This window comes from Rhinolophus sinicus, chromosome 15 (genome assembly GCF_057876585.1).
Source record: "Rhinolophus sinicus isolate RSI-liver-muscle chromosome 15, RSI-T2T, whole genome shotgun sequence".
Taxonomy (NCBI): Eukaryota; Metazoa; Chordata; class Mammalia; order Chiroptera; family Rhinolophidae; genus Rhinolophus; species Rhinolophus sinicus.
In genome coordinates this window covers 83,980,391-84,004,121 of record NC_142515.1, presented here as the reverse complement: position 1 = coordinate 84,004,121, position 23,731 = coordinate 83,980,391, and the positions used below count along the sequence as shown (strand labels likewise).

The 23,731-nt window shown below is 51.4% G+C and overlaps 1 protein-coding gene across 1 annotated transcript; it reads left to right on the top strand.

Moving 5' to 3' along the window:
• The first annotated feature begins 100 nt into the window (after positions 1 to 100).
• COLGALT1 (collagen beta(1-O)galactosyltransferase 1) lies at positions 101 to 18,911 on the top strand. Its single transcript, XM_074337930.2, has 12 exons — positions 101 to 540; positions 1,998 to 2,108; positions 2,824 to 2,941; positions 7,033 to 7,167; positions 8,319 to 8,523; positions 10,221 to 10,340; positions 13,424 to 13,500; positions 13,581 to 13,687; positions 14,016 to 14,148; positions 15,419 to 15,546; positions 16,842 to 17,048; positions 17,302 to 18,911. Exons 1-12 carry the CDS (start codon positions 281 to 283, stop codon positions 17,567 to 17,569), a joined length of 1,869 nt encoding a protein of 622 aa, XP_074194031.2. The 5' UTR covers positions 101 to 280; the 3' UTR covers positions 17,570 to 18,911.
• The last annotated feature ends 4,820 nt before the right edge of the window (positions 18,912 to 23,731 follow it).

The window sequence follows — 23,731 nt, the reverse complement described above, 5'->3', positions numbered from 1 at the left end:
GAGCTCTGTGCCTTTAAGGTGGGAACGGGGCGGGGCGTCACGAGCCCGCCTGTCGTCTAACGTCACTCCGGGCGGGCGGTGACTACCGAGACTAAGCAGCGCTCTGAGGCTTTAAGCCTGTCGCGAGGCAGGGCCTGGGAGGCGGGCCCTGATGGCTGATTCACGCCTGGCGCTCTCTTCCTCTTTAAGGCGAGCGGCTGGGGCGAGGCCCTGACGGCCCCTTTAAGGCGCGTCCCACGTCCGCCGGTAGAAAAGCGGCTTAAAGGAGACGCGTGGCGCGATGGCGGCGGCCCCACGCGCGTGCAGGCGGCGCGGGCAGCCGCTCCCAGCGCTGCTGCTGCTGCTGCTGGCGCTGCACCCTCCCGGGGGCCCGCCGGGCGCCGCCGCCTACTTCCCGGAGGAGCGCTGGACCCCAGAGTCACCGCTGCAGGCGCCGCGCGTGCTCGTCGCGCTGCTGGCGCGCAACGCGGCCCACGCGCTGCCCGCCACGCTGGGCGCGCTGGAACGGCTGCAGCACCCGCGGGAGCGCATGGCGCTGTGGTGAGCACTGCGCCGCCGGCCGCGTCCGGCCCGCTGCCCATTGGCGGGTCCACGCCGCACCCTGCCTGCTGTCCTGGCACCGGGCAAGGCGGGCGAGACTCACCCGTGTCCTCTGCCTGCTGTCCATCGGGCAGGCCAAACCCACGCGTGCCTTTTGCTTTTTGCCCGTCTGGTGGGCCAGACACAAGAGAGCCCTCTGCTTGCTGTCCCCCTCGGGTGGGCCTTACCCACCCGTGCCCTCTGCCTGCTGTCTATCGGGCAGACCAGACCCACGCGTGCCTTTTGCTTCTTGTCCCCCATTGGGGGAGCCAGACCCACGAGTGCCCTCTGCCTGCTGTTCCCCCTCCCCCATAAGGATGAGTGGACCCTTACTCTGCTTTCTGGCCTCTTTAGAGTGGGTTCTGGCCACTGCCCTGCCCGCTGCCCGCCACCCCACCCCCATGAGGGCAGATCCAAGACCACACCCAGGACAGGCCTTGCTGCCTGGGACTGACCCCTAACCCCCTTTGGAGCACACAAAGAAGGGGAGCTGCAAAGAAGGGGAACCTGGAGCCCCCCTCTGTTGGGTTGTTGCCGGAGGCCCATATTGCACTTCCACTAACTGAATTATCTTTCCACTCCTGCTGTTGCACTGCCCCTGAACCCAGCCTGTATCAGGTTTTCTGACCAGAGTGGGCTGGTGGGTTGTGTGTGTGGGTAAGTGGATGCTTTCTGGAAGGGGAATGTGGCAGAGCCGTGAACAAGTCTGGTGATTTCCTGCCTCCTGCCTCAGTGTCCTCATCTGGAAAAAGGGAGTATTCATGTAACTGGTTGGGTTTGTCTTTGAAGATTAACCAGTTAATGGGTGTGAAGCCCTGTGCCTGGCGTCATGGGTTGGTGCTCAGTGACTAGAGCTGTGGTTATTACTGTCATCACTGCTGTCCTTGTTGTCAACTTAGTGACAGTTCCCTAGGGAGAACAGCTCTGGTCAAACTAGACTCCCAAATGTCCCTCTTCCCTCCTTCCTAGATTCCCCAGCCTGGATAATCCAAGCACACAGTTGGTGCTTAAGAAGTATCTGTTGAATGAATGAATGAGTAACCACAGGCTGCTCCGAGTTGGTGTCGCTCATAGGAGGGAATCAAGGAAGGTGGGGTGGGACTGTATGATGTATTTATATTTTTATTAAATCACACATAGTTAGTACTGAACATTCTTATAAGATCCTAGATACTCAGTAGTACTAACAGTGTCTCATGTGTTTTTCTAAAACTAGCTTGTTTCGTCCTCTCTGTAATCTAGTGAAATATCCGCACCGCTGTGTTACAGACAAGGAAACAGGAATGGGGAGGGAAAGTCCTTGCCCAGGGCTGTGTAGCTGATGGCAGGCTGAGCCCTGGTGCTGAGCCCAGGTGCTGGGCTGCTGCCCTGTCCTGCCTTGTCTCCCGGACCTCACTGACTGTTCCTTCTGCCCCCAGGGTGGCCACAGACCACAACTTAGACAACACGTCCACGGTGCTGCGGGAATGGCTGGTGGCTGTGAAGAGTTTGTACCACTCCGTGGAGTGGCGGCCAGCAGAGGAGCCCAGGTGAGCCCCAGGCCCTGCCCTGAGCCCTCCCAGTCTGACTCTGCTGCACCCCTGCTCACACACCCTCCATGACTCCCCATCATCTTGCGACAGAACCCTAGCCCCTCAGCCTCTGACCCTCCAGCGGAAGTCTGCAGCCTTAAGCACCAGCTCTGGCTACTCTGACCCACCCTCAGCTTCACAATGGGTCATAATCCCCACCTCACAACCTTTGTCCCAGCCCTTTGCCCCAGCCATTCCCTCCACTTAAAATTCTCTTACCCCCATGTCTTTTGGGTGACACTCATTGCTTCGTTCTCAGTCTCACCATCAACCCAACACCAACTCTCCTGCATTTTGGACCCTGGTTTCTGTCACTTATTCAGGGTTTATGTCTGTACCCACCCACTACTCAGACCAGATTCTAAGTCTGGGAGAACAGGTTTCAAGTTTCTTTTGCTCTGTGTTCTCTCCCAGCAGCTCCCCACTCTCCTGAGCTTTCTTCCTGCTCTACAGATTGCCTGGGGGTTCTCCCCTCTGTGCCTTGGTACCTGCCATGCCCCCTGCTGGGGACACAATTTCCTCCTCCTATTTTTTTACTCGCTTCCCCCTCCCCTTCAGATCCAGTTTACCCATCCCCTCCTCCAGGAAGCCCTCTCTGACCAGCCCACAGCCTAGGCCCTCTCTAGGTTCCAACATTACATGTGCTTCCCACATCACAGCTGCCTCTCTGCAGGTCCTACCCGGATGAGGAGGGCCCTAAACACTGGTCTGATTCTCGCTATGAGCACGTCATGAAGTTGCGCCAGGCAGCCCTGAAATCAGCCCGAGACATGTGGGCCGATTACATCCTGGTAAGTTTTCCGGCTACGGAGCACAAGGTGTGTCTAGAGTGTCGGAAGGGAAAGCAGAGCAGTGGATATGGAGACCATCCTTAACCCTATTTTATAGAGAGGGAAACTGAGGCTTGAGAGGGGATGTGAGTTGTCAGAGGGGACCCAACTGGTTAGTTGGAAGAGCTGGGATTCTGTATGGGACCCCTGGGTTCCTAACCATTAGATTGTGTCCACAACTGTCCTTATGGTTGGACACTTGGGTCGTCTTCACTTTTACCACCATTACCAGTGACCCCAGATCTCCACACACTGGTGACAGCACCCTCTGGGTCACCTCAAGAAGCAGGAGGATGGGTCAGGGCCTGGGGGCCTTGGCGACACTGAGCTGCTGAGGCCTGATTTTCACTTCCTCCTTCTGGGCCGGCATTGCCTCTGGAAAGAAGGAGAGGGTTGAGTGTTAAAGGCAGCAATGTTGGATAAGTGCCCAGAGGCCATGGGCCTTCCTGTCCACTTGACCTGGTCATGACCCCCTCCCCTGGTGTGGATGGAGAGAGCATTGATAGCAGCTGGGTATTTAGACACAGTGATGCCAACCTGACTGCCTGTGGCTGGTTTTGTGTACATGCCAGGCTCCAAGCTGAGGTCTGTACCTTCTTTATTTATCAATCGACACACATTTGCAAGCCCCTCCCAGTGCCCTGCTGCTGGGCCCTGGGGGCCCAGTGAGGACCTGCACAGGCTGAACCTCACCTTCCTAGTGTCCTGGGAAAGGTGGAACTGATGAAAAAACAAACCAAACTGAGTGAGGAAACATCAGAAGGCAGCCAGTGCTGTGACAAAGTTGTAGAAAGTTGTAGAAAGGCATTGTCAGTGTCCTGGGGCTACCGGAACAAAGTCCCACAATGGGGAGTTTAAAACAGTGGAAGTGTGTTGTCTCACAGTTCTGGAGGCTAGAAGTCAAATCCAGGTGTCAGCAGGGCTGTGTTTCCCCCAAAAGCTTCAGGAGGGCGTCCTTTTGCCTCTTCCAGCTTCAGGTGGCTCCAGGCGTCCTTGGCTTGCGGCTGCACCACTCCAATCCCTACCTCTGTGGTCACATGGACTTCTCTTCTTCTAAGGTCACCAGTCATTGCATTTAGGGCCCACCCTTATCCAGTATGAGCCCATCTTTTTTTTTTCCATTTTCTTTTATTTTTTATTAGTTTCAGATGTACAAAACAATGTAATAGACATTTACACCCCTCACAAAGTGGTAACCCTCCTCCCCCAATCTACTACCCCTCTGATGACCCCATCTTAACTTACATCTACAAAGACCATATTTCCAAATAATGTGACAGTCACAGGTACCAGGGGTTAGCACTTCACCATATCTGTTTGGGGGGCTTACCATTCAACCCACAACAGATGGCATAATCAGGGTGTATGATGAGTGAGCAAGGTTGGGGGCCCTCCGTTAGGAGGGGACCCTAGCAGAGACCTGAGGGAGCAAAGGAACCAGCCTTGGGGGAAGCTGGGGGACAGTATCTGAGGCAGAGGGAACAAAGCAGGCAGCAAGGAGGCGGCCAGTGTAGCTGGAGTGGCGTGGTTAAAGGGGCAGCGCAGGAAGTGGCACTGAAGTCGCGGGTGGGGCAGGCCTGTGCAGCCTGAGGGAGAGCTTTGGCTTTTACTCTGGTAATGGGGAGCCATGAGGGTGTGTGAGCAGGGGAGGGCTGTGTTCTGAGCCCCTGTGACTATGGTAGGAGCTGGGCCTGTGTGGGGCAGGGCTGTGGAGAAAGGCAGGTGGGTTCAGGATGCATGCTGAGGCCCTGCTTGGGGCCTGGATGTGAGGGTGCTCAGCATCTGGCCTGAGCCCCTCGGGAAGGATAAAGCTGTCCTCTGGGAGGAGGAAGACCCCTCCTGAGGGCCCTGTAGGTTGATGGCTCATCAGACCATTTTACAGATGGGAACGTGGAGGCTTAGAGAGGGAGGTTTCAGCCTGCTGGCTGGGATCTGGGAACCAGTGAGGCACAGAGGTAGGACTGGCTGTGCCTGGAACCATCCCACACAGGGCCACCCTGTCTGTTTTGCTTTCATGGTTTGAGGTTGGCTGGTTTTTACTTTTTTCTCTCAGCAAACCTGGGTAGAACTTAAGGCGTTGGTTCAAAACTCAAAGCAGCTTTTGACACACCATATTATTTTTGAAATAGGGGAGTTTGGAAATCCATACTTTTTTGGGGGGAATGTGAAATCGTTTGTCCAATTATTATTAAAAGGGCCTCTTTTTTCTCTTTTTGCACATACTGTGGATATTACTTGTAAGAAAATATACCAAAAAAAATAAGGAGCTTCAGAAATTGAAAAACAAACCTTGTAATCTTACCTCAGAGATTCACTTTCTGGCTTTTTTGTGTGTGTTATTTAATTGAGGTGTAATTCACATAACATAAAATAAACCATTTTAAAGTAGTGTTCAGTTCAGTGCTTTTTAGCACATTCGCAATGTTGTACAACCATCACCTCTATCTAGTTCCGGAACATTTCTATCACCCCAGAAGGAGACCCCGTCCCCATTAGCAGTCGCTCCCCCTTCCCTCTCTCCCCCAGCCCCTGGCAACCACTTACCTGCTTTCTGTCTCTGGATTTGTCTGTTCTGGACATTTCATATCAATGGAATCTTACACCATGTGGCCTTTGTGTCTGGCTTCTCTCACTCAGCATGATGTTTTCAAGGTTCATCCATTTTGTAACGTGTCAAAGCTTCATTTCTTTTTATGGCTGACTAATAGTCCATTGTGTGGATGGACCGCATTTTGTTTATCTGTTCATCCATTGTTGGACACTTAGGTTGTTTCCACCTATTGGCGATTGTGAATAGTGCTGCTATGAACATGGGTGTACAAGTATCTGTTTGGGTCCCTGTTTCCAGTTCTCTTGGTCTGTACCCAGGAATGGAATTGCTGGGTTACATGATAACTCTGTGTTTAACTTTTTGAGGACCCTCCAGACTGTTCTGGCTGTTTTTACTACATATTTATTCAGAGGTCACAAATCTAAATGTCCTCAAGGGGTTGGGTGGGGAATATAACACAACCACAAGGCTTGTCCTAAAGGGCAGCCAGCCACCTCCCATCTCCAGCTGAGGGTTGCCATGTGCAGATACTGTTCCCACGGTGCCAGAGAAGCCTGGAATTCTAGTTTATGCTGTTGTTTCCAGCAAGTGATCCAAATGTTCTAAAAATACTGCGTGGGTAACAAAAAGTATTATCTGTGGACCAGATGCATTTTTTAAAAAAACCCACCTGCTAATAGTTCTGCAATATACCGTGACCTGTGTGTTTTTACCTGCCGGTACACGGGAACATCCTACTGCATCGATTTATGTGGTGTAATTTTTAATTGTGGCGGGACAGCCAGAATTTCTCTAGCTGATTCGTTGAAGTCTTCCTTCAAACGCTGCTAGACTCCTGGGCCGTTCGTTCCCAGTTCATGTGACAAACAACACAACAGCACCCATCCTGGTGTGGGCTTTCTGGAAGGTGTTGGTGACACACGGTGTGGTGGGGACCAGCCGGCCGCTCCCCACCATGGTGATCCTGGTCATGGTTTGATGAATTTCCTTCCAGGCTTTTTTCTTTACTGCAACAAGCAAGTTACCATCTTTTTACCCCGACGTTCAAGGTGTTAAAAGAAAAAAAAGGTTCCTGCTTTTATAAACTTTTTATTGGTATCCAGCTTACAAAGAAAAAAGTGTGTTGCCCCAGGCCACTCCCCACAGAGGTGGCCTCTGTCCTGACTGCCCTCATGGACCAGTTCTGCCCGTTGTAAAAGTTCCCATAAATGGGGCCACATGGCATGCCCGCTGTCATGTCTGGTGTTGCGTCAGCGCTGTATCTAGGACCCATTGGTGTTGCTATGTGCTGTGTGGTCCGTTCCTGCTCCTTCCTGCGCACCCTGTTTCATTGTGTGAATATAACTCGGCTGGTTACTAAGGGCAGAGCCAGGGTGGCTTCCAGGGCCGCATGTGCTACTCCAGGTGCCCCAGACCCCAGGGACGTCACAGCCATTCTGAGCTGTGACCTAGCCCGGTCGCTCCCATGGCCCACACTGATGCCGAAATGGATGTGTTGCAGTTTGTGGACGCAGACAACCTGATTCTGAACCCTGACACGCTCACCCTGCTTATCGCGGAGAACAAGACGGTGGTGGCGCCCATGCTGGATTCCCGGGCTGCGTATTCCAACTTCTGGTGTGGGATGACTTCTCAGGTCAGGGGGCTGCCGGGGTGGGGTGGGTGCCAGGGGCTGGTGGGGACAGGGCTTAGCAAGTAGGGCCTCACTTACCATCACACCACCTCATGGCAAGCATTTCACAACACAGTCCCTGCGGCAGGGTCCATGTTTGTGTCCTCTCCTCCCCTCTTCTCAGTTGCTGAGGAAGAAACAGAAACAGAGAGGAAGTAACTTGCCTAAGCTCACACAACTAGGAAGTGGTGGTGCCTGGATGGGACTTCAGGCACAGCTTGATCCAGGTGTTCCAACAACATTCCTGCCTTCGTCCATCCCTCGGTGGCTTCATTTTTCAGACTCCTGGGGAATGATCCCCACAGCATCTAGCCAAAGTCCTCTCTGATTGAGCCTTGTCCAGTCTCTCCCATGACCCCTGAACCCCTTACTAAAGCTAACAGCATGTTAGGCTATGATTGGCTAGGCCTGGGCCACATGTCCCACCCCAGGGTTGAGACTGAGGTTGCAGCCAAAGCCAGGGGAAAGACAGGGGTGGGTGCTGGGATGGGAACCATGCCAGGGGAAGGGGGCTGGGCGGCTGGAGCCAGGAGGCTGACCACATCCTGTCTCCTCCTGTCTTTGTTTTTAACTGACATGCAATTCCCAAAAGATAAAACTCACCATTTTAAAGTGAAGAATTCAGTGGCTTTATTTCTTTTAAATGTCATAGAAATCTAAAGGTTATGTGCCAACAACTCTAATTTGTAAAGGGTATGAGGAAGAGAGAGGCCAACTCCAGATTGTTCCACAAGCTTTTAAAAACTTCTAAATTGAATTGATGTTCAGTTTCTATGTAAATCAAAGGCTGTCAAATGTCCAGTCCTTTTTTCAGCTTTTTAATTTCCCCCTTCAAAGGCTGCATTTCTGAACTGAAGTGGGTTTCTGAACAACCAGAGCTGGGTGTGCAAGTAGGCGGCTGTTTCCCTCTTATCTGCCAGTGTCCCATCAGCTGAACCTCTGGTTGTGGAGGCTGTCACTGAATACACCCAGAGCCCTGTGCCCAGGGAATGCCCACTGCAGCCAGCAGCTGGCATGCAGGCCTTGCTCTCCAGGTGTTCCATGCCTCACATTGCCCTGGGCTTCCAGCCTCACCTTGAGGCACCTCTATGCAGAACTCTGCCCCTTCCCTGCAGGGCTACTACAAGCGCACTCCTGCCTACATCCCCATCCGAAAGAGGGACCGCAAAGGCTGCTTCGCGGTTCCCATGGTGCACTCGACCTTCCTGATAGACCTGCGGAAGTCGGCCTCCAGGAACTTGGCCTTCTACCCTCCACACCCTGACTACACCTGGTCCTTTGATGACATCATCGTTTTTGCCTTCTCCTGCAAGCAGGCAGGTGAGCCCTCAGGGGTTTGCTGTCATAGAGGCTTCATCTGGCTGGTTCTTTGGGATCATGTTGAGCAAATCCAGACAGCCCATGGCAGGTACACAGGACCAAAACTGCAGGGTGCAGGGGTGGCTTCAGGTGTGGCTGTATCCAGGTGTTCAGATGATGTTCCTAAGACCCATTCTTTCTCCAGCCCTGGTTTTCCCCCTCCCAGGTCTTTCAGGCCTATTTATTGAAGGTTATTTCCACTTAATATTTTCCTGTATTCTCCTAATTTTCTGTAGTTGAACATAATTGTTTCCTAATTGTATAATTAGGGGGAAAAATGTTTTAGCAAGAAAGAACACGGCCATTTGCTGACCTGTTATTTACTCTAAACCAGGGGTTGGCAAACTGTGGTCAGAGGGCCAAATCCAGCCCACCATCTGTTTCTGTACAGCTACAAGCTGAGAATGATTTTTATATTTGTAAATGGTTGGGAAAAAATGAAACTCAGGGTACTATTTTGTGACATCTGAAAATTATACAAAATTCAAATTTCACTGCCTGTAAAGAAAGTTTTATCAGCATGCAGCCACACCATTTATTTACGAGGTCAGACAATTAAGTTCGTGAACTCATCCTAGAAAAAGTACTACATACCTTATTGCTGAATATCACTATGGTCACCTTCGAAGTACTCCCCTTGGGAAGCTATGCACCGACACCAGCATCTAGTTCACCTTTCAAAGCAATCTTAGAACTCTTTCCGGAATGGCAATCAGAGCTGTTGTCATATTACTCTTGATGTCCTGAATGTCATCAAAATGTCTTCCTTTCAATATTTCCTTTACCTTCTGGTAAAGAAAGAAGTAGTTGAGGGCCAGATCACGTGAGTAGGGAGGGTGTTCCAATACAGTTATTTACTTACTGGCTAAAAACTCCCTCACAGACAGTGCCGTGTGAGCTGGTGCATTGTTGTGATGCAAGAGCCATGAATTGTTGGCGAAAAGTTCAGGTCGTCTAACTTTTTCACGCAGCCTTTTCAGCACTTCCAAATAGTAAACTTGGTTAACTGTTTTCCAGTTGGTGCAAATTCATAACGAATAATCCCTCTGATACCAAAAAAAGGTTAGCAACATCGTTGCACCAAATTCGAAAACTTAATTGTCAGACCTTGTAAGTGTCCTCTGTGTCTGCTTTCATGTTCCAAGGGCAGAACTGAGTTGTTGAGACAGAAACCATTGGGCCAGCAGCCTAAAATATTTATACCATCTGGCACATTACGGAAAAAGTTAGTTAAAATATAAATCTTTTTCATTGAGTTTTTCACTTTATAAAAATTTAAGCCATCCAGAAAAGGACAAATACAGATGGAGGAAATGTTACTAATGTCTTGTCCAGCTGCATTCCCTTTTTAGCAGAAATGTGCATCTTTACTGTTCCCCCATTGTTTTGTGGTTTGCTTTGTCATGGAATCTTGTAGGGATCGAGTCAGTGGTGGTGCAAGGCGCTTGTTAACAGTTCTGGAGTTTGTCGATATCTCACCTGCCAGCGGGAACGCCTGTTCTAGCTCCAAGTCCCAGGTGGAGATCTGAGGGGTCTCTGCTGGTTGCTGGGAACAGTGGGACTCTAACGCTGGGCTGAGTCTGATGCTATGGTTGGAAGCGGCCACTGCCACCTTATTGTTCTGTTTTCAATTTTGATTGTTGTTTCCTCGGCCCCAGAGGTCCAGATGTACGTGTGCAACAAGGAAGTGTATGGGTTCCTGCCGGTGCCGCTGAGGGCACACAGTACCCTTCAGGACGAGGCCGAGAGCTTCATGCACGTGCAGTTGGAAGTCATGGGTGAGTCTGCCCATGCTGCCCTTTCTCTGCTATCTCACATCTATCCCCTTAACACTGATTGAGCACCTGTCCCTTTGCTGGGCACTGGGAACCCGACATGAACTAGGTGGACAGTTGTCCCTGCTCTCAGGGAATGCTGGCTTGCTCGCTGCTGTGCATGGCAGTCAGGGTGGGCTTCCTGGAAGAGGTGGCATTAAGATAAAAGGTGAGTTGGAGTTAGCCAGAGAGAGGATTACAGCCAGAAACTGAGAGTCTGGAGGAAATGTGAGCTCAGGGAACAGGCAAGGTCGGTGGGGCTGGTGAGCTGGGCAGGCCTGGCAGGCAGGGGCGCGGCAGTAGCCTCAAACACCAGGATTTTTCCCAGGGGCAGTCGGGAGCCATGGAGGGTGTGGGAATAGGGACAGCATCAGGTTTTCACTGATGAAACTTCATGTGCATGGGAGTGTCTGGGACACAGCCATTTTGGGGCATTTCCAAACCTTAGATCTACTACATATTTATTTAATATTTATCTTAAGCGAACACCTGGTTTTTTTTACTTGAATACATTTATTTTAAAAAAAGGAGCTACATATTTTTACCATAGTTGCAAGCTCATGTCTCTCTAATAGATATACAAATAAATCCGTAAATTATTAAACTAGCAGTTGTCCCTCAGGTGGACCCCTGAGATGGAACAAGGGCACAGGGCCAAGCTGCCATTGAGGTTATTTGAGGAGGGGGCTTCTCCTGGCCGAGGGTGGGTGGGGTGGGAGGGTGTCTCTGAAACAAGAGGACAGCAGTACAGCATCCACTTGCATGGGGGCCTTGCCCTGTGCTGGGCACACACATCCCTGAGAGGTCCTGGGAGGCAGCACAGCCATTCCCCCAGTGTACAGATGGGGGGGTCAGGCCCCCTGCTGTTTGCCTTAGTTTCCCCATTCTGGACAGTTCTCAGAGAAGGGATTAATCTCCCCCTGGTGGCTGAAGTTGGAATGACACCCTACCCTCAGTTTTGGAGGGACTTTGGTCTTTTGAGGTGACTCCTGGAGGCCACAAGGTCACCAGAGTGGAGACCCCACAACACCTGGGTGTCTGTCACATGCAGTTGCTCAGGTCCAGCCTGGGAACCCCACTGGGCCAGAGTCACGAGAGGTAGGTCTCTGCCTGTTACCAACCCTTACTGGCAACTGGACCGTGAGAAGCAGCTCTGTCTGCCATAGTTTTCCTAATTTAAGTTTTCACATGTATTTGTTGCGTCAGGTCAGGAAACAGTTCATGCTGCTGTTATAAACTCAACCACAACAGAGGCGTGAATATCTTCCTATTTCTTGAAGGCCAGGGCAGAGCACATAGAACAGATAGAGGGAGGGTCTGGAGATTTCAGATATTTGTGTAAATCCTTCGTTCTGTTTGAGTGAAAACCACATTTTCTTTTCTTTTTTTAATTTATTTTTTAAATTTATTGGGGTGACAATTGTTAGTAAAACTACATAGATTTCAGGTGTACAATTCTGTATTACATCATCTATAAATCCAATTGTGTGTTCACCACCCAGAGTCAGTTCTCCTTCCATCACCATATATTTGATCACATTTTCTTTCCATCTGTGCATGGGCACCGGGACCTGGGCTGTGCATGTGATTTTTCATGTGTTCAAAAATCTTTCTACGATGAAATTTTAGACTTGCAGAAAAGCTCTGAGTGATGAGATCCCACTTCCCCACAGGCAGGTACTGTTGCCATCCATACCCCCTCGTGCGGGGTGGGACACAGAGGCTCAGACAAAGAAGGGAAGGGGCATCTGGGATCTGAGCCTACATTCTCAGATCCCAAAGTCTTGCCCTTGGTCTCAGCTCCCTTCAGGAGGGTGCGCCGCCAGGAGCTGAAGGGCTCTGGGTAGCAGGAAGCCCTGGGACACTGTGGGTTTGGGAGAGGCCCAGGCTGTGAGGTGGGAGGTGCCAGATTGGCTCTGGGCCTCGCCCAGTCCTCTCCCAGACAGAGGGACCTGTGTCTGTCCCTTGAGCTCACACAGGTTCTTTGTTGTTGGCAGGGCAGATGCCACACACCCTGTCACGGTGGCCTTTTGTGGGCCAGCCAGGCTCATGTCCCCCTGTGGGTTTAATCTTCTCCAGGAAACCATCAGGAATGTGCCACGATGGCCCGGGGGTGTGGTCTGAGCATTGCTTAAAGCAGCTACAAGAACAGTCCTGACTACTCTGAAATTCTGGGCAAACCTTGGCTGGTAGATGCATCACTCAGTCACATGACCCATCTCCCTATGTGTCTTTCCTATGTGTGTCTCTGTATCCACATTTTCCACTTTTACAAGGACCTGTCACAGTGATTAGGTCCCACTCTAATGACCTCATTCTATCTTGATCACCTCTCTATTTCCAAACAGGGTCACATTCTGAGGTCCTAGGGGTTCAGAAGCCAACGTGTCTTTTTGGGGGAGGACGCCAACCCATAAAGTGTGTGATTTCATGGCATCTTTTCATGAAACCTCTGAGGGGTTATTAGCCCATTTTATAGATGAGGAATATGAGACTCAGCGAGGTCAGGGTCACACAGTTTGTCATCAGTCCTTTGTTCATTCTGAGTAATAATTGAGCAACTGCTATATGCCGAGCCCTGTGTTGGGCACTGGGGACCCAGTATGAGTGGACAGACCTGGTGTTCATCCCATGGGGCTCACAAGAGCTAGATAAGGAGTTAGGATAACTGGATGTGAGTTTGATGATGGAAGCCCAGGTGCCACTGTGGGGCCGGGAAGAGGTACCTGACTCAGCCTGAGGGGATGGTCGGGAGGCTCACCCTTCCTCAAGAGGGCATCTTAGCTGAGAACAGTTCGTGGGGGAGGAAGGAAGGAGGTGCCATGCAGAGGCCTGAGGTAAGAACGGGTGAGATTGGCTTGCTAACAGCCAGAGTGATTAGGGGGCGGGGGAGAGATACTAGCGCTCGTGTGGTGGGTGGGGCACGGCCAGGTCTCCAGCCCCAGGCTGAGGAGCTCGAGGTAATATGGCGGCGGCGATGGAAAGAAGCTGGAACATCTTCCCACCCCATGACCCCAGCAACCCCTTGGCTTCTCTTTGCCCTACAGTGAAGCACCCACCAGCAGCGCCCTCCCGGTTTATCTCGGTGCCCACCAAGACGCCTGACAAGATGGACTTTGATGAGGTGGACCAGGCCTTCTGGGGTGGGGGAGAGGAGGGCGGGGTGTGGGGGCTGGAGGGTCCAATGGGGGCTCTGTGCCTCAGGTCTTTATGATCAACCTGAAGCGGCGTCAGGACCGGCGGGAACGCATGCTGCAGGCACTACAGGTGCAGGAGATCCAGTGCCGACTGGTGGAGGCCGTGGACGGCAAGTGAGTCTGAGCCAGGGGAGGGATGGGTCTGCATGCGGGTATAGACCCTGCTGCTGGTGGGCGTCATGGAAGGCAGAGTCCAACCCAGTGGGGAGGAGTGTAGGCTGTTCTGGTGGGGGCCACGGTGGAGGGGAAGTGAGTCTGACCCTAGGAGAGGGCCTGGCAGGGCCGCACTGGGTGTAGACCCCTCTCTGCAGGCCTGGCCGTAGGTTCAGGAGCTGTGCCAATGGTGGAAGGAGGAGGCAGCCACTTGGTGGGAGGGGGCACTAATGGTGGAATGGCAGGCAGAGTGGCTCTTCCACTGACTCCCTCCTGTCCCTACTTTCAGAGCCATGAACACTAGCCAGGTGGAGGCGCTGGGCATCCAGATGCTTCCTGGCTACCGGGATCCCTACCATGGGCGGCCCCTCACCAAGGGCGAGTTGGGATGCTTCCTCAGCCACTATAACATCTGGAAAGAGGTGAGTCCGGTGGGGCTGGGTGTGCAGTTGCACGGGTGGGACAGGGCCCTCCTCAGCCTTCCCAGCTCAGGGAGGGCATCGCTTGTACCCTAGGCAGCTTCCAAAGCTGCAGCAGGACCCAGGACCTCGCTGTAGTGAATGTCCTTCCATTGTATGGATGTGGAAACTGAGACTGGGAAAGGGGTGGGGGGAGCCCAATTTTGAAATAGGTGGGGTCTAAGGCCCAGGGACCCCCAGTTGAGGCCTCTTCACACCTAGCTGCTTTCAAATGTCTGGAGCCTTGATTCCAGTTTTGACATTTACTAATAGAAGTAACAGCCATGGTGACATTAACTAGTGTGGACCCCATGCCAGGGGCAGCCATTAACCCTGGAGCACATCAGCCACAGTCAGGTGGAGAGGCTGTGGTAGGCGAGGATGCCAGGCTGGGATTCAAACCTGGGTGGCCAGGCATGAGGCCAGATGGGGCATCTGGATGCAGGGTGGGAGGGTGCCCTGGAGGGGATGTCCAGGCATTTGAGGCAATGGATGCTCCCTCAGGTTGCCCTCCTTTCCTGTGATTCATCATGGATAGCATGGGGCAGAGGTTGTGGTGTCCTAGCAAGCATCCCAGGAGCCAGGGAACACCCAGGTTCCCTACTTCTTAGAGGGATGAGCTCTGTGAGCAGGAAGGTGCTCTCAAGTCTGAGCTTCAGTTTCCACAGATGACAGAGTCACAGCCTCAGGGGACAGTCATGAAGATTCTGACGTTCATTCAGGGAACATTTGGCAAGCACCTACTGTGTGCTAGGCCTGGTACTGGGGACACAATAGCCACCAGGACAGACCCAATGTCCTGCAGAGGGCTCACGGCTCCACAAGGTGGGGTGACTAATGATAAACCACAAAGAAATAAAGCAAAGTGAAATAAGTGAGATACATCTAGTGAAGGGGCCCAGGGCTATGAATTGTCCTTAGCTTGCACCTTTGGGTGGTGGTCAGGAAGAAGCTCCTAAGTAGGTGACATTAGAGCTGAAGCCTGAGGGTGAGAGGAAGTCTGCCTGCCACTGTGTGGGGAAGGGTGCTGTGTGTCAGCACAACCCCAGACCCTGGGGTGGGAAGGAGCAGCCAGGCCGAGGCATCTGTTACCAAGTGTGCAAGGAGGTGTGGTCTGGAGGAGAGATCAGTGCATACAATGGTGGGAGAGGGGCACATTTGCTTCTCTCCTGCTACCCCAGAGCCTTTAAGCAAAGCTGGCTTCAGGGTGAGGCTGGGTCTTGGTCTCCCTCAGGTCGTGGACCGGGGACTGCAAAAATCGCTTGTGTTCGAGGACGACCTGCGCTTTGAGATCTTCTTCAAGAGGCGCCTGATGAACCTCATGCGGGATGTTGAGAGGGAGGATCTAGACTGGGACCTCATGTGAGTGTGGGGTCTGGGGGTGGAGCCAGGACTGGTGGCGTGGTCTGGGGCATGACCAGAGCTCAGGGGCGTGGTCTGGCGCAGGGGCAGAACTGGGGTGTGGCCAGTGCCCAGGGGTGAAGTATCGAGTGTGGTGGAGCTGTGGCTTAGGGGTAGGGCCAGAGCTCAGCGATGTGGTCTCTGGTCAGGGCTCAAGGGCCTGGTGTGGGGTGGGCTGGGGCTGGGGCCTGGGGCCTGGGGGTGGGGTCAGGGCTCACTCAGTATTGTGGTCAGGAGTGGGGTGGAGCTAGAGCTGGGGTTGGAGCCAGAGCTCAGAAGTATGACCTATAGCATATAGATCTGAGGGCAGCTGGTTAGTAGGTTGAGCCAACTCTTGGTAGTATGGCAGAGGGGGGACTCGTGTGTGTGTGTGTGTGTGTGTGTGTGTGTGTGTGTGTGTGTGTGTGTCGCCTGTGTGAGGGGTCTCGTGGTCCCTGAAACTGAGAGCAGTCAGACTTGGGATGTGGCCTGAGGGCAATGGGGTAGGGCCATAGAAGAATGACCTGGAAGTCTAGGCACCTGGCTATGGACAGTGGGGTTTGTCAGGGTTTGGGGGATGAGCTATGGCTAAGATTTTCCCTGGCTGCCTATGGGCGTGGCTGAGGGGCTGGGGGTGTGGCCTGGGTGGGTGTGGTTAGGATTCGGTAGTCTGGCCGGCCGCTGTGGACTTGGCTAGAGTGTGAGGAGTAGCTAGGGAGTCTGGGTCTTAGACCAGCACTAGGTCAGATGTGGCCAGCATACCTCTGGAACAGTCCTTTGGGATCTCCTATAGGAGGGTAGGTTCCTCCTCCCTCCCTCCCTCCCTCCCTCTCCCATATCTAGGGTCCTGATCCAGGTTCTAGGCCCCAGACGTTGGTCTCTGCTATTAATAAGAATATAACTTCACCCTTTCATTTCGACCGCTCGCCATGTCCTTGCACCTCACCCCACTGCCCCACAGCCCTCTGGTCCCACTCAGACCCACTCTTCTTGCTTGTGGCACAGCCTCAGAGGACGTCCCAGAAATCCCATTCTCCCCAGGGCCAGATCCTTCCATGGCTCCCTAATGGCCTTGGAAAAGATCCGTCCTCCTTGTGGGCCCCAGACCCTGTCCTGTGGTCCTGCCAGTCCAGCTCTACACGCCTCTTTGTTGTGCCCTAAACATGCCAAGCCCGCTCCCACCGCAGGGCCTGACGGGCTCACTAGATCCCTGCCTTGCTGGGCAGTGTGCTCTGGTGGGCGCTAGGAGGGTGACAGGTCCCGGTTCTGCACCGCAGCTACGTGGGCCGGAAGCGGATGCAGGTGGAGCACCCTGAGACGGCTGTGCCCCGTGTGAGGAACCTGGTGGAGGCTGACTACTCCTACTGGACGCTGGCCTACGTGATCTCTCTGCAAGGCGCCCGCAAGCTGCTGGCTGCCCAGCCACTCTCCAAGATGCTGCCTGTTGACGAGTTCCTGCCAGTCATGTTCGACAAGCACCCAGTGTGAGATGGGGTTGTGGCGGGCAGGCGGGCTGGGGTCTCACTGTATGGTTGTCCTGGAAGGGGAGGCACGAGGCTTGGGCACCCCCAGGAAGATTCCTTTTCCTTTGCCCACTGCCTCTGTGTGTTCCCTCCACTTCTGGTTCCATCTGTATCTGCTTCCCACCCACTTCTGTCTCAATCTGTCCCCTCCCACTTCTCCCTCCATCTGTCCCTTCCCCCGACCCACTGCTGCCCTTCACTTCCCTCCCCCCAGGTCCGAGTACAAGGCCCACTTCTCCTCCCGCAACCTGCGCGCCTTCTCGGTGGAGCCCCTGCTTGTGTACCCTACACACTACACAGGGGACGATGGGTACGTGAGTGACACAGAGACCTCAGTCGTGTGGAACAACGAGCACGTCAAGACTGATTGGGACCGTGCCAAATCCCAGAAGATGCGGGAGCAGCAGGCATTGAGCCGTGAAGCCAAGAACTCGGACGTGCTGCAGTCCCCGCTGGACAGTGCTGCCCGGGACGAGCTCTGAGGGGCAGCAACCAAAACACCAAAGCAGCCGGCGCTGCCCCAGCCTCCACGTGCGGATCTATGGCGAGCCACAGCGGGCTCTCCACGCAGGGTGGTATCCAGCCAGCTCTTGCTCAGCAATCATGTGCATGCACACAGCATTCATGGAATGCCTACTGTATGCCAGGAACAGGGCTTGGAACCAGGAGATTGAGTGGAAACAGGCCATCATTCATTTCTCTGTGTGCTTGCCATTTTGAAAGCATTGACTGCGTGCCAGGTTCATGTGCGATGGCAGTGAACAAGGAATAATTATTCCCTCAGTCAGTGATTGATTCAGTCATTAAGCATTATTGATTCCCCCACCAAGAATCAGGTACTAGTGATACGCATTCATTTTTTTAATTAATTCAAATATTTATTGAATGCCTACTATATGTTGGGCACCATTTCAGGCTCTGGGAATATTGAGGTTAAGCAAGACACTTTCATTCATTTATTCAAACACAGGTCAAGCACCTACTGTGTGCTTGGGACTTGTGACACAAAAGTGCTTATTGACTCAGTGCATTTATTGAGTGCCTGCTGTGTGCTGGGAGCTGAGCTCAGTGCTGGGATGGAGATAAACAAGGTGCTTTCCATTCTTTAATTGGTTTCTTCTCCATACATCTGAGGAGTATTTACTGTGTGCCAGGCATTAGTGATACAAAACAGTGTGACAGTTGCTCAGTCAGCATTTGATCACCCACATGTGTGCGGGGTCACAGAGATGAACAAAATGAGTCCTTTCATTTCTTCATGCAGTAGATATTTATTGAGCACCTACTGTGTGCCAAACCTTGTAATTGAGTGAGTCCCTTGTTTGTCCCCTAGTCACCCGAGCAGACAACACCCTCCCATCACCCAGGAGGGAGGGTGGATCTTCTCTCACCAGGGACAGCTGCCAGGTCCCAGCGACCACATGGTCACACGCAGGCCCCCTGGCCCCAGCCCCCCTGGAGGGGGCAGGGACGAAGATGGGGGCTGGGTCTCCCCTGCCCACCTCGGTCCTGTTTGCTTGACCTCCCTGGCCTGCCTCTCAGGTGTGGTCTCTGCCTGCTCAGTGGGGGTCCTCTGTCCAAGCCTTTGGTGGGCTCGTATGTTTGAGGCCTTCATGAGCTCAGCTGCATGGGTGCTGCCCTCCGCCTGGGCAGGTTATTCCCCAGCCCAGGCTGGAGGACTCTCTGTGCCTTCAGCCAGAAATGAATGTCAGAGCCGGCCAGCAGTGCTTCACTCTTAGGGACGGATAGTAACTGCTCACCTGGCCATGTCCTGGATAACTTGCTTATTTTTTTATTAAATGTGCCTGGTTGGGTTTCACATAAGTCTGTGTTCTCTTCTTCGTCCAATGCTCTGCTTACGACACACCATTCCCAGACCCCACGCCTGCTGCTGGCCATGATTGGGGTGCTGGAGAGAAGCTGGTGGGAGAGTGAGTGGATGAGGGGTCAGTGAGAGCCTGTCCCATAAAACGTCCTTGAAATAGCCCAAGAAAAGACGGACAACCAAACTCAACCCTGTGTGGTCCCCAGGATTGTTTCAGGTGATAGAATACAGAGGGGCACTGTCATAGTTTGGAGTCCCCAGAACACATCTCAAGATGAGGGTTTGGTTATTCAAGAGGTCACCCCAGGAAGCCCCGATGGGAGTGAGGATCTGAGACAAGGAAGGAAGGAGCCCTACAAGTGGCGCCAATAAGCAGTTGACTTACTGGGCACCTGGAGACTTCAGGGAGACAGCCCGGAGCAGACACCTCAGAGTGGACCCACCCCAAGCGGTGTTCAATACTTATGGATTCTCAAGATTCTCAAGCCCTTATGGTGCATAAGCCTATAGTTGAGGCTTTTACAAAATACACAGATGGTGTGCGATCCTTGTGGAAAAATTAGGACATACTGCTAAGCAAACCGAAAAAGCGAAATTAAGTCACAGGTCCTCAGAGACATTTCAGTGAAAAATCTTCCAGTCCTACCCCTTTGCATGGAGTAAACCTATACGTTTTTTTAAGAGGAGCATGTTACATACACTCTTCTGTAACCTGCTTCCTTTGCCCCCATGCAACACTTTTATTTCATAAACATGGGATCCATTGTTTTTAAAAGATTTTATTGGAGAAGGGGAACAGGACTTTATTGGGGAACAGTGTGTATTTCCAGGACCTTTTTTTAAATTGGGGAACAGTAGTGTGCTTTGCCCAGGACTCACCAGCTCCATCCAAGTCAAGTTGTTGTCCTTTGACTCTTAGTTGTGGAGGTCACAGCTCAGCTCCAGGTCCAGTCGCTCTTGTTAGTTGCAGGTGGCGCAGCCCACCATCCCTTGTGGGAGTCAAACTGGCAACCTTGTGGTTGATAGCATGCACTCCAACCAACTGAGCCATCTGGCCACCTGGGAGCTCAGCGGCAACTCATTGACTTCATTCATTCTAGTTGTGGAGAGCGCAGCTCACTGCCCCATGTGAGAATCGAACTGTCAGCCCTGTTGCCCAGAGCTTTCGCTCTAACCAACTGAGCCACCCATCCACCCTTTCTTTTTCTTTTAAATAAATTTTATTAGGGAATATTGGGGAACAGTGTGTTTCTCCAGGGCCCATCAGCTCCAAGTCGGTGTCCTTCAATCTAATTGTGGAGGGTGCAACTTAGCTCCAAGTCCAGTTGCGGTTTTCAATCTTAGCTGCAGGGGGCACAGCCCACCATTGGGAATTGAACCGGCAAACCTGTTGTTAAGAGCCGGTGCTCTAACCAATTAAGCCATCCCACCTCCCACCGGCAGCTCAGCAGCAGCTCATTGTCTTCAATCTAGTTGTGGAAGGCGCAGCTCACTGCCCCATGTGGGAATCGAACCAGCAACCCTGTTGTCCAGAGCTCGAGCTCTAACCAACTAAGCCATCCAGCTGCCCTGGGATCAACTTTCTTTTTAAATTTAGCAACATGTTGTGGACATTCTAATCCATGCCGATGTCTACCAGCTCATTTTGGGTTGTAACAGTATTCCGTGATGGGGGTGGACCACTATTTACTGGACCATTCTGATTGGAGAACATCACAGCCCCCAGTGAACAGTATCATCTGATACATCTTTGCTGCTGAAACTTTTATCTCACTTGGGTAAGTTGATACTGGTGGAATTGCTGGGTTAACAGGAAAGTGCACTTGAGTTTCAGTAGAGGCCGTCATAGTTACTTTTCTTGTTAACTCCTCACTGTTCATTCAGGGTGGATGATCCGAGTTTATTAGGAATCAATCCCGTCTTAGGGGACGCTGGAGTCGCTTCTCATGTTACAGTTACATGTGATGTTTCCAAATCTTACCTTAACCTAGTGAATCTCAACTGGGCGTGATTTTGTCCCTCGGAGACATTAGGCAACATCCAGAGACATTTCTGGTGGTGGTGACTTGGGGTGGGTGGTACTGGTATTGAGTGGACAGAAGTTAGAGATGCAGCTAAACATGCTACAGGACACAGAGCATCCCCATAATAAAGAATGATTGGGCCCCAAAAGTTTACCATGCCAATGTTGACAATCCCTGCACCCATTTCCATTCAGCCTCTTGGGGACATGAGTCTCTAAAAGGGTCTTCGTGGCATAAAGCAGTTTTGTTTGCTACAAAATGTCTCTGATAAAATGTAGATTCTCAGGCTCTGCCTCCAGACTGAAGGGGTTAGAAGCTTATTGGTGGTGCCCAGGAAACTGAATTTCATTTTGAATGTCCCCACCCCACATCTAATTATCTAACTCAGATCTTTCCTTTCCTCTCTTAACCTCCAGGAGAACTGCATCCATCCTTCTGGAATGTTTCATATATAGTGTTTTAACCTGTTCTTTTTTATTGAAAAGTGATTCATGTTCATGGGAAAACCCTTTAGTTGGTCTTTTGGCTCATTGTCTTACTTTGCTATGGCTGCAGTAACAAATGTCACAAATATACTGACTTAAAACAACACACATTTATTCTCGTGCAGTTCTGGAGGCCAGAAGTTTGAAATCAGTATACTGTGTCGAATAATCCAGAATAATCTCCCCATCATCTCAAAATCCTTAATTTAATCCCATTTGCAAAGCTCCTTTTGCCATTTAAAGTAACATTCATGCCGTGGCCAGTTAGCTCTGCTGGTTAGAGCACGGTGCTCTTAACCAGGTTGCCGGTTCGATCCCCACATGGGCTACTGTGAGCGGCGCCCTCCTTAAAAAAGTAAAATAAATAAAATAAAGTAACATTCACAGATATTGAGCCATAGGACATGAATATCTTTGGGGATGGGGACATTATTCAGTCTACCACATTTGTCGTTTAGCATAGCTGCAATTGTGACTGGCTCCATGGATGTGTCATAATTTATTATGTATCATAGCACAGTGTATCAGTCCAGCTTAAGGTGGGAAAGAGAAACCACTTGAGGTCTTGTCTTTTAAGAGGAAGGGTGCTAATATAGGAAGTTCACAAGGACCCTATTCTGCTCTTGTAGTGTGAAAACAGTTACAGACTAGGTTGAATGAATGAATGGGCATGATTATGTGCCAATAAAATCATGTATAAAAATAGGCAGTGGGCCAGATGTGGCCCAGGGGATGTAGTTTGCCAGTTCCTGGTGCAGAGGAGCAGGACCTGGGCTGGTCCTCTACGAATGATTCTGCAGAACTGGCTCACCAGGGGAACTGAGGCTCCCCACAATCACAGAAGGCGGGGAGACAGGAGGTCCTGGAAACCTCCAACTTTGGGCACATATCCTGTATCTGTGATTCAGGAATAGATGCCACCTTCACCTCCACATCTGCTTTTCAACGCCCACAAAGGTTGGCTGCTGGTAGAGTGAAGAGGAGAAAACGCTAAGACAGCACCAGTTCCTTCTTCCTTCCCAAGTCCCACCGGTGCCTCTGGCTGGTGGACCCCAACATGTGCCTGGCTACATGGAAATCTGAGAGCGTGACGGCAGCTGTGCAGCCTCTGCTTGGAGAGGGGTTGCTCGGAAGCACCACTTCCTTCTTGCTTGTTACTGTATGTTGTGGGGATGATAAGAATGATTGTGTAGTTGTATAATCATAGAAGGATGTATGTGTATGATTGTGTAGGATGTATAATCATAGAAACCATTATATGTAATTGCAGGATTAGTGATTATTAGGCAGTGCAATAATTAGGTAATGACATGTAATTTTAGAGATTATGAATCACATAATGGTTGCACCTTCCAGGAAACTCAGTGTGAATCTTGTTGACATTGCCTGGGTGGTCCCGCCACGTTGGCAGGTGGCGTGATGAAAAGGTGTGGATACATAGGGGTGGCATTAGGGTAGATTAAGGGGATGGGGGTGAGAGTGGGAGGATGGGGTAAGGCTGGGGCTGGGTTTCAGGTGGGAGTGGAGGGTGGGGTCAGCATGAGGACAGTGCTAGAATTAGCCTAAGGTTGGGAGAAGTAAGGAGAAGTTGAGGAAGAATTGATTAGGTCAAAGGGTTGGCAAATTATGCCCCATGGACAAAATCGGTCCAGCTACTTGTTTTTTTAATTGAGGTGAAATTCAAATAAGATAAAATTAGCCATATTCAAATGTACGATACCAAGGCATTTAGTTATTCACATTGTTGTTCAACCATCCCCACCCCTTACTTTTTTTCACATCCAGCTCCAAAACTTTTCCATCTTCCCAAACTGAAACTCTGTGCCCATTAAACACTAACTTCCCACCCCCCTTCCCCAGCCCCTGGTGCCCACTCTTCTACTTTCTGTCTCTATGAATCTGACCATTCTAGATACCTCATATAAGTGGAATCATAAAGTATTTGATCATAGTGTCTGGCTTATTTCACTGAGCATAACGTCCTTAAGCTTCATCCATGTTGCAGCAGGTGTCAGAATGTCCTTTCTTTTTAAGGCTGAATAATATTCTGTTATATGGATGGACCACATTTTGCTTCTCCATTCACCTGTCAACGGAAAGTTGAGTTGCTTCCATGTTTTAGCTTTTGTGGCCAATGCTGCTATGAACATGGGTGTACAAACATCTCTTTGAGACTCTGCTTTCAATTCTTATAGATACACATACCCAGAAGTAGAATTGCTGGGTCACATGGTAATTCTATTTTTAATTTTTTGAGGAACCTCCATATTGTTTTCCCTAGCAGCGGCACCATTTTACATTCCCACTGAC

Excerpts from the sequence above, each read along its gene's own strand:
- COLGALT1 (XM_074337930.2), top strand. The coding sequence starts at position 281 with ATGGCGGCGGCCCCACGCGCGTGCAGGCGGCGCGGGCAGCCGCTCCCA. Across the intron at positions 541-1,997 it reads CGGGAGCGCATGGCGCTGTG|GGTGGCCACAGACCACAACT; the intron begins GTGAGCACTGCG and ends TTCTGCCCCCAG. Across the intron at positions 7,168-8,318 it reads GGTGTGGGATGACTTCTCAG|GGCTACTACAAGCGCACTCC; the intron begins GTCAGGGGGCTG and ends CCTTCCCTGCAG.